The 10,000-nt window shown below is 46.8% G+C and overlaps 1 protein-coding gene across 3 annotated transcripts in view; it reads left to right on the forward strand.

Annotated features, from left to right (window-relative positions):
* Nucleotides 1-10,000, forward strand: part of mef2ca (myocyte enhancer factor 2ca) — an 87,434-nt gene that overhangs the window by 46,343 nt on the left and 31,091 nt on the right. For all 3 annotated transcript variants that reach the window (XM_063209836.1, XM_063209837.1, XM_063209838.1), the window contains one exon: nt 303-506. In XM_063209836.1, coding sequence (XP_063065906.1) covers nt 303-506 — 204 coding nt within the window. The remainder of the gene's footprint in view (nt 1-302; nt 507-10,000) is intronic.

The following is a 10,000-nucleotide window of genomic DNA, read 5'->3' on the forward strand; positions in this document are numbered from 1 at the left end:
CCCCCATCCCACCTCCTCATCTCTCCTCCATGTCTTCCTTTCCTGTTCTGGGGTGAATTTCTCAAAACCAAAGTTGCTTACTACATTAGCTACTTTGTTGTTTTCAATGCATTTTCCCATTGGCAACTACCGAAGTTGCTAACAGGCTAGCAACTTCTCTTTGGAGAAACTCACCCCTGAACAGTCATTTCCAATAATAAAAGGCTGAGCGTGCTTTGGGACTGTGACGTCGCCCCGGTATAGTACCGTATATCTCTCCTTTTGTGCTAAGCTTTTTCTATCTCCTCCTTGTCTTCATCCAGGTGACGTTCACCAAGCGCAAGTTTGGCCTGATGAAGAAGGCGTACGAGCTGAGCGTGCTGTGCGACTGTGAGATCGCTCTGATCATCTTCAACAGCACCAACAAGCTGTTCCAGTACGCCAGCACCGACATGGACAAGGTGCTGCTCAAGTACACCGAGTACAACGAGCCGCACGAGAGCAGAACCAACTCCGACATCGTGGAGGTGAGCGGACACCACACAACGCACACAGACACAACACATGCATGTGCACACACACACACAGATACACACACACTCTCTCTCTCTCAATCTCTCACACACACGGGCTTAGTCACAAAATGCCAATCCTCTGGAAAACGACTACAACGCCAACAGTATCGGCCAGTGGGGACTGTCGGCCCACCGCGAAAATGCCCTGTGTGCCAGATTACCAGTCCAGCCCCTGAGCCACACAGATGCACATCGGAAAAGTCGTTCCACGTGTGGCCTAGCACATGCCATTCAGTAAACAAGCTGATGCTCACACTGTCGCCTAAACAAAAGAAAAATCTGAAGAGTGCTGTCCTTAGCTTCCTTCACTGTGTGCCAGATTACCAGTCCATCCCTAAGTCACAGAGATGCATGCACGTCGGAAAAGTCGTTCCACGTGTGACCTAGCGCATGCCATTCAGTAAACAAGCTGATGCTCACACTGTCGCCTAAACAAAAGAAAAATCTGAAGAGTGCCGTCCTTAGCTTCCTTCACTGTGTGCCAGATTACCAGTCCATCCCTAAGTCACACAGATGCATGCACGTCGGAAAAGTCGCTCCACGTGTGGCCTAGCGCATGCCATTCAGTAAACAAGCTGAGGCTAATTAGCTTCTGACACCTTATCCAGGATGGCGAGGTCAGCAGCGAAGTCACCTGTCGCACGGGGCACGGGTAGTGCCAGGACAGGACGCACTGGGGACCGCCAAGCTTGTAGCGTGAGATGTAGCTGTGGATTAAATATGGTATATAGACTTGAATATGGTACTGCAAATGGAGACACTTGTGTGATTCCATGTCCAGACCATCTTCCTATTATTGCGTATCTTAGAGTGTGTTATGCGTATGTATGTAAGTGGGGTTGGAGTTGGCGGGGGGTGTGGGGGGGGGGGGTGTTGGGGGGTGATGGGTTTTCACAAGGTGTGTGTGTGTGTGTGTGTGTGTGTGTGTGTGTGTGTGTGTGTGTGTGTGTGTGTGTGTGTGTGTGTGTGTGTGTGTGTGTGTGTGTGTGTGTGTGTGTGTGTGTGTGTACTAAGTTTGACAGTGTGCAAGCGTGCCTATGCCTGCGTGTGTGTGTTTATGTGTGCATGTGTGTATTAGATGAACGTGAGAGGGGATGAAGACAGGGGCTGATTGCCTTACAGTCTCAGTCCTGTTATGCAACAGGTTTAGCAGGACAGCCCAGGACCCAGCGACAGCACAGGCAAGGGGTCTGTCTGTGTGTGTGCGTGCGTGTGTGCGTGCGTGTGTGCGTGCGTGCGTGTGTGTGTGTGTGTGTGCGTGCGTGTGTGCGTGCGTGTGTTCATGCGTGTGTGCGTGCGTGCGTGTGTGGAAGGCAGGCAGGCAGCATGCAGGTTGTATCCTGGTGCTACCAAACAGCTGGACAGCCGGGCAAGGTCCTCAGTCAGGCAGGTAGGCAGGCAAGCAAGCTGGGCAGCTGTCCCAGGCAGCTCTCCTAAGTTGTACAACATTGCAAGCCAGTTTAATATACACTGAAGAAGGCTCTGTGCAGCCAAAACGTCTGTCATGTCAGTCCCTTCAATGTTAAAATAAAAAGAAAACAACAAGAAAGAAGAAAAATTGAGTGCGATCCATTTCCTACAAGCCAGTTTAATATAAAATTGTAAGTTGCCCTGCTGTCTTAAATTTGTCAAGGTTGCATCCTGGTGCTACCAAACAGAGCAAGGGAACAACAATACACACTCAGTGTTAACTTTTAAGAGAGTGAGTTTTTGAACCTTCTATAAAACAAATGTGTTCTACCATAACAACGCAAGATTCTAAAATTCCAAATTGTATTGCATGGCGCTCAGAATTCTATAGAACTTCCACTGTCCAATACTGTCACACTAGCCTGGGAACTCCCATACTGCCTTTAGTTCTACACAATCGGTTCGATCTGAAAGACAGTCTGGTGAGGATGACTCATAACGTCCAAGATCATGGGCACTGTGTCATAATGGCCAAGCATTCCAACCATAACAGTTTCTCTGCCCAATCAGAGAGAAGGGCAGTGTCACTTGTGATTAGGTCTGGTGTTAACCAGGCAACTGTCACACTGGTGTGACAATACAATCTTAAACAGGTGGTCTGACAGATATGTACTCTCCAGGCAGGTCCTTGTCCAGATGGTCTGACTGCAGGTCTTATAGAGGGTACCTGAGAAATAGGGGCAGGGGTCACAGCCTTCAGTAGGGGTACCTGAGGACCAGAGGCAGGGGTCACAGCCTTCAGTAGGGGTACCTGAGGACCAGAGGCAGGGGTCACAGCCTTCAGTAGGAGCACAGGTTAGAGAGAGGAGAGAGGGCAGGGGTCACAGCCTTCAGTGGGAGAACCAACAGGTTGGAGAGAGGAGAGAGGGCAGGGGTGGAGGTAGGATAAGTGGAGGTGTAAGTAAGGGGATGGGGCATGGGCTACAGCATATAATAGGGGCAGCGGTAAGTTTCAGGGCAGGGGGAGAGGTGCTGTAGGGGCAGGGGTTGGAGTTCAGGTATTAGGACCAAGAGCATGGGTGCTGTATGGGGCAGGGGGAGAGGTGCTGTATGGCCAGAGGGGAGAGGTGCTGTAGGGGCAGGGGGAGAGGTGCTGTAGGGGCAGGGGTGAGAGGTGCTGTAGGGGCAGGGGGAGAGGTGCTGTAGGGGCAGGGGGAGAGGTGCTGTAGGGGCAGGGGGAGAGGTGCTGTAGGGGCAGGGGTTGGAGTTCAGGTATTAGGACCAAGAGCATGCCCAAAGGACCATGTGGCTCAGGTAGCTCAAGGTTAGAAAGAAAGTGTCTCTCTCGCTGTCTCTCTCTCTCTCTCTCTCTGTTTCTGTCTCTGTCTATCTCTCTCACTCTCTCTCTCTCTCTCTCTCTCTCTCTCTCTCTCTCTCTCTCTCTCTCTCAAAATGTGCACAATCCATCTCTATGGCTATGGCCTGGTAATATCTACATCAACAACAATATCAACAAGAATCTGATGGGCCCCCAGCAACCAAGCCAAACCTAGGACAGCAGAGCCATAATATTCTCAAAGCAAATTCCTCCAACATTCAGTAGTACACCACTAAGGTCTTCGAGAGACTCCAGAGAGAGAAGACCCCAAACAGCTGTGAAAACAGTAACTACGTGTACAGTACTGTAGCTAGCCACAGCATGCAGCGAGGCTACCCTACGGTAGCTGTGTGCATGTGCACTGCCGAATTAGGGACGAATGGGGTTCTGCTTTGGCCCAGTTGTGGAAGAAAACATTAGCTGCTAGGCAACCGCTGGTTACCATACAGTAGCGCTAGTACACTTGACCCTGTGCGTGGGTGCACGGTAAATAGAAATTGGCAGTGTGCGTAATTCAACTCTTAAGCTATTTTCAGGACAGCCATAACGGTACCAGTGACAGGAACCATAGTGTACTATGTTCTATCTTACTGTTACCAGCGCCACTATGAACTAGCTAAGTTTATTGAAAGCTTTTTAACCAAGAAGAGTGCCTTGGATATTTTTCATAACCTGGATCCTAAGTGAAATCTAACCAAAGAGCACCTTCGCAAAACCAAATTGAACGCCGAAGCCCTCTGAGCTTTCTTCTTTGTGTACTATGAACCACCCACTTTTTTCATTTTTAATGTCTTTTCTTTTCATTATTATTATTAATTAATTATTATTTCATTATTATATTATTGTTGTTAATCTAACTGTTTAGCACATTGGGCTGCATGTGTTGTATGAATTGTGCTGTACAAATACAGATATTTGGTAGGCGCTCATGCCCAGTTTGGGGACCACTTTATCACACAGGCTCCAAAAGGCTTCCATATAATGGGGCACGTGTCGTGTACACTGTACTGCACTTGGGTCGTGATCTGTGTTCCGTTTTGGCCTGGTGCCGGTTGGCCTCTGGGCTGGCGTCATGGCAAGGCCTCTAGTGCCTGCTGCTCTTTCTCTCTCTCTCTCTCTCTCTCTCTCTCTCTCTCTCTCTCTCTCTCTCTCTCTCTCTCTCTCTCTCTCTCTCTCTCTCTCTCCCTAGGGGGTGTAATCCTTGGGAAAGCCAGCTCGGAACAAAGGGTAGGGGAGCCGCGGTAATCCCATCTAATCCCATTTCCTCGATTGGCCTAATCTGAAAATGCAATCCATTTAATCTTTGCCACTGACGACGATGATCTGCGCTCAACTCTCCTGGCACGGCAGAGAGAGAGAGAGAGAGAGAGAGAGAGAGAGAGAGGGGGTAGAGTGGTAGAGTGAGAGAGAGGGAGATATGTAGACTGAGAAAGAGAGAGGAAGGGAGAGAGAGAAAGAGAAAACAGAGACAGAGAGAAGGATGATATTGAATAAAAAAGGATGGGGAGTTGGGTAGGACATATACTAAGAAACAGAGCGATGTAAGAAACAGAGCAAGAGATGTGTAAATGCTGATCGAGAGTACTGTCTGTAAGTACATGCAAAGGATGCAAAGGAAAGATGCACCATAGGAACTGAAATGGAGAGGTAGAAAGCAATGCCTCTTTTCCACTGAAGTTTTTCTGGTAGGCCTACGGCGTGACACAGCGCAACCCGTCCGCTACTTTTCGCTTTTCAAATAGGCACGACACAGCTCAATCGGGTCAAAGACGTCCAACATGACACTGTCCTTCAGTGCTAACAGATGCTTTTGCTTACTGTAACTGTGAAAAACATGAGATTTCAAAACAATCTATTTTTTTTTGCATTTACAGTAAGCAAAAGTATCCGTTGCACTGAAGGACACGTTGGACGTCTTTGACACAATCGTAAAGCAAAAAGTGGCGGCCAAGTCGTGCTGTGTGGCCTACCAGAAAACCAGCAGTGGAAAGGTGGCACAAGTGAACTAAAAAGGATGGAGAAGGACAGAAAAGTGGACAGAGAGAAGAGAAAAACATGAGAGAGAGAATGAGAGAAATGGTGAATGAGGCCTGAGAGGAGAAGAGAGAGAGAGAGAAGTTGTTTAAAAAAAGAGAGAAAGAAACAAATCAAAAAGGGAGAAAGAAAAAGAAATGGAGAGAAGTGGAAAGAAACAACTTGAGAGGAGAAGAGGGTGCTGGAGAAAAAGACAGAGAATGAGAGAGATGGTGAATAAGAGGTGAGAGGAGATGGAGAGAGAGAAAAGTTTAAAAAAAGATAGAATAAAGCAAATCAAACAGAGAGAAAGAAAAGAAGTGGAAAGAGAGAAGTGTTGAGAGGAGAGGAGAAGAGGGTGCTCTGCTCATCATGTCTTCCAAAGGTCATCCTGTCAGCGGTTAGCTAGTTAGCTAATGGGATTGAGGAAAGCTGCTTCGCTAACCACCGGCAAGGCTGCACACACACACACACACACACACACACACACACACACACACACACACACACACACACACACACACACACACACACACACACACACACAGCTCTGCGGTCTTGTCTTTCACACACGCTTTTGAAGGTGACAGCCTGCCTTGCCTGCCTGCGCGCTGTCTTCTCTCGCTCTCTCTCTCTCTCTCTCTCTCTCTCTCTCTCTCTCTCTCTCTCTCTCTCTCTCTCTCTCTCTCTCTCTCTCTCTCTCTCTCTCTCTCTCTCTTTACCACTGCTGCTCTTCCTCTTCTCTCCCTCTCTCTCTCTCTCTCTCTCTCTCTCTCTCTCTCCCTCTCTCTCTCTCTCTCTCTTTTTCTTCTGCCAGAGCTGTCACACACTCTCACGAACTGAACTGCCTGAAGCCATTGGCTAGGAAATGATAATTGCGGGTGGGTTGAGGGGAGGGGGAGGGCGGTAGGTGGATGAAATGAAACTAAGCCAATAAATATATAAATAAATAAATAAATAAATCTATGAAAGTTGGAGTCTGAGGCCGTTGGTTCAGATGCATTGGCTGTGTTTCAGGATGCTGTAGCCGCAAACCTTTTTCCCTCTCGCTGTTTAATTGAGATAATTTGTCTTCATGTACTTGCATGCCAGCGCATTCTTATGCAGTTGAGGAACTTTTTCTTTCGAAACACGCTCTCTCGCTCACTCGCTCACTCACTCACTCACTCGCCGTCGGTTCATTTGCAGTGCTGCTCGTTAAGGAGAACAACACGCCATCGCAAACACACACACGCACTTACACACACACACACATGCTCTCTCTCTCTCTCTCTCTCTCTCTCTCTCTCTCTCTCTCTCTCTCTCTCTCTCTCTCTCTCTCACACACACACACACATGCACCCATAAACCAGATATAAATGATGAACTTACTGGCCGGTAGTGGGCATTGGCCTCCTTGCATGTATGGGGAGCAGCATGTGTCCTACTGTATGGGAGCTGTGCAATTCGGACCATGTATGGACACTCCCTATACAGCGTGTAGTGTAGTGTACTATAGTGCTTGATGTTGCATGTTGCATGGGAGTGGAGCTGTCTGAAGACTCTGATGGATCGCCTGTGCGAGTTGTCACCAAGTCAATTTGAAGTGCAATTTATTATCCCTGCCGGGGAAATGAGAGTTGCGGCCAGGCAGGCAGACAGGCAAAAGAAAAGAACACAGCTGGCACAGAAACATAGCGGTCTCAGTGCTGTGTCATTATATTACATTATATTACATTGCATATCTGGCAGATGCTTTTTTTAAACAAAGTGGCTTACAATCGAGGACATACGTAATCATAATCAACATCACTAGCAGATAAAGAGTCCACAGGAAATATGCAGAACAACAAGTGCAGATGCTAAGTAGGGTTAGTTTTTAAAAAGTACATTAGCTTTGAGTTAAGTGTTAAGGGTTAAGGGTTAAAGGCTAAGCGACGGCAGCCGTGGCCTAGTGGTTAGAGAGTTCTTTCAATCTGGGGGTTGCAGGTTCGAATCCCCCCTGAGCTCTCCCTACATCTCCATCCATGGCTGACGTGCCTTTGAGCAAGGCACCTAACCTCACATTGCTCCAGGGACTGTAACCAATACCCTGACAAAGACTAACTGTAAGTTACTTTGAATAAAATGAAAGCGCAACAGCGAAGTGTAATGTAATGTAAATGTAATGTAAAGTAGAGTATACACACACGCATACATACACATCACGCTGTAGAGTCTGGCCCGGAACTGGGGCAGCTCAAGCATCAGTGTAGTAGCACAGTAAACATTTGCAGTGTTAGTTCAACTCTGTTCTCGATTTAGTGTTAAATTCAACTAATGGAGTTGTGTTTAACACTATTTTAGAGCATATATGGCTTCATATTAGTGTTAATTCAACACTCAAAGACTTACAATTTAAGACTGAAATTGAGTGGGACCATATGTGCTCAGATCAGTGTTGAATTACAGTAACACAGCAACATTTGCTGATGAGTGTTGTGAATTTGCGATTCATCCAGAATGACAAACACAATGGTGAGAAGTATCCTAACTACGTAAAGCCAGCCGTGGGAGCCCAGCTTGGTCCAATGGAGATCGTCCAGTGGTGTAGTCTACTTTTTATGCTGGGTATACTGTATATTGGAGCATTTTTTGAAGTGGGTATACTGTATATATTTGTGCCATTGAAAATAATGGATCAATCAATTTTAAGTGGGTATACTGAAATCCCTGAAATTTAGAAGTGGGTATACTCTGTATACCCGCGTTCTATGTAGACTACACCACTGAGATCGTCTGTCTATTTTTCCATCAGTCAATCTATCTATCTATCTATCACTCTATCAATCTATCAATCTATCAATCTATCGATCTATCTGCAAATCTCTACAGCAGGGGTCAGGAACCTATGGCTCTAGAGCCACATGTGGCTCTTTTGGGAACTGTACATGGCTCTTACTTATCTAGGGTTGCCAACGATCCCTTGAAATATGGAATCGTCCTGTATTTATGAATAAATGTACGGGTTCTACATTGAGTTGAAACAGGACAAGGGAGGTTAAAAAGTGTTAAAATGCAGGAAATTACATCTAAGAGCTACAAAATTCTAGACCCTCTCGCCATAATGAAGTTGACAGTTAGCAACCCTATACTTAACTGTTATCAATAAAAGTAATAACTTGACAGTACACTCTAAAATTGTTGGGCTTAATTGAAATGCATGCTTTTGATTGTATTCCGTGTTTTTAAAATGGTATGGCTCTCATGAAAATTTTTATTTAAAAAAATTGGCGTTTATGGCTCTCTCCACCAAAAAGGTTCCTGACCCCTGCTCTACAGGGTCCAGACTAAGGGGAACTAGTGGTCCATTCAGCTTTAGGATAGGGCAGCTGTGGCTCAATGGTTAGAGCGCTGGTCTTTGGCTGGCTTTAGAACAGAGGGTCGCAGGTTCAAACCCCAACCTTACCAGCACACGTCCATCCATGGCTGAAGTGCCCTTGAGCAAGGCACCTAACCCCACATTGCTCCAGGGACCGTAACCAAATACCCTGTAACTAAAATAAGGGTAAGTCACTTTGGATAAAAAAGCATCAGTGTGTGTCTGGATCATGTATAGAATATGATCTTCTATTGTGTGTGTGTGTCTGGATTATATACAGTAGTCTGATCCTCAATTGCTGATAGAAGCTCTGTGTTGTGCTGTGACGTGGTGTGTTTAGAAGTTCAGAATGGGGCAGAGAGGAAGGGCAGGGCAAGGCTATAGGTGGGGCGGGCCCAGTCTGGTTTGAATGCCTTCTCACCACACTGGGTTGGCAGGCTCTCCTCTCCTCTCCTCTCCTCTCCTCTCCTCTCCTCTCCTCTCCTCTCCTCTCCTCTCCTCTCATCTCCTCTCCTCTCCTCTCCTCTCCGCTCCTCTGTGGCTTAGGGAAAGGATCAGTGATCTCAAGTACTTGATCTTTAGCTCTAGGCACCGTCACACTGTAACGCTACAAAGATTTCACTCGCAGATATGTGCGCACATGTACATGCAGGAGGCACAAATACACACACGCATGCACACACAAACACACACACACGCACACACACACACACACACACAAACACAAACACAAACACACACACACACACACACACACACACACACACACACACACACACACACACACACACACACACACACACACATGCAGGAGGCCCAAATACTCACACATGCATGCACGCACACATGCGCGCGCGCACGCACACATACACCCACACACACACACACACACACACACACACACACACACACACACACACACACACACACACACACACACACACACACACACACACACCTACAGTAGTAGTAGCGCTGTCATGTCATGGCATGTCACTGCGTAGATAAAGGACATGGACTGGTGTCACACAAAAGAATGTGCTATTGCATAACTGTAACTTGTTTATCCGTACTTCCAAACCATTCTTGGCATATTTTTTTTTCTTGGAAGGTGAGAAAGTGGATCGCACTCGGGTTCTTCTTTTCTTCATTTTATTTTTTATTATTTACATAGCAGCAGAAGTGTAGACAAACGTTTCGGCTGTTGCCCTCGTCAGTGTCTCTTTTTTTTCTGACATGAACTTGAATATGTCCTCACACTCTCTTCTAGCGGTGCGGATTGACAAGTGTGTGAAAACACATTTC

Source organism: Engraulis encrasicolus, chromosome 11 (genome assembly GCF_034702125.1).
Source record: "Engraulis encrasicolus isolate BLACKSEA-1 chromosome 11, IST_EnEncr_1.0, whole genome shotgun sequence".
NCBI lineage: Eukaryota > Metazoa > Chordata > Actinopteri > Clupeiformes > Engraulidae > Engraulis > Engraulis encrasicolus.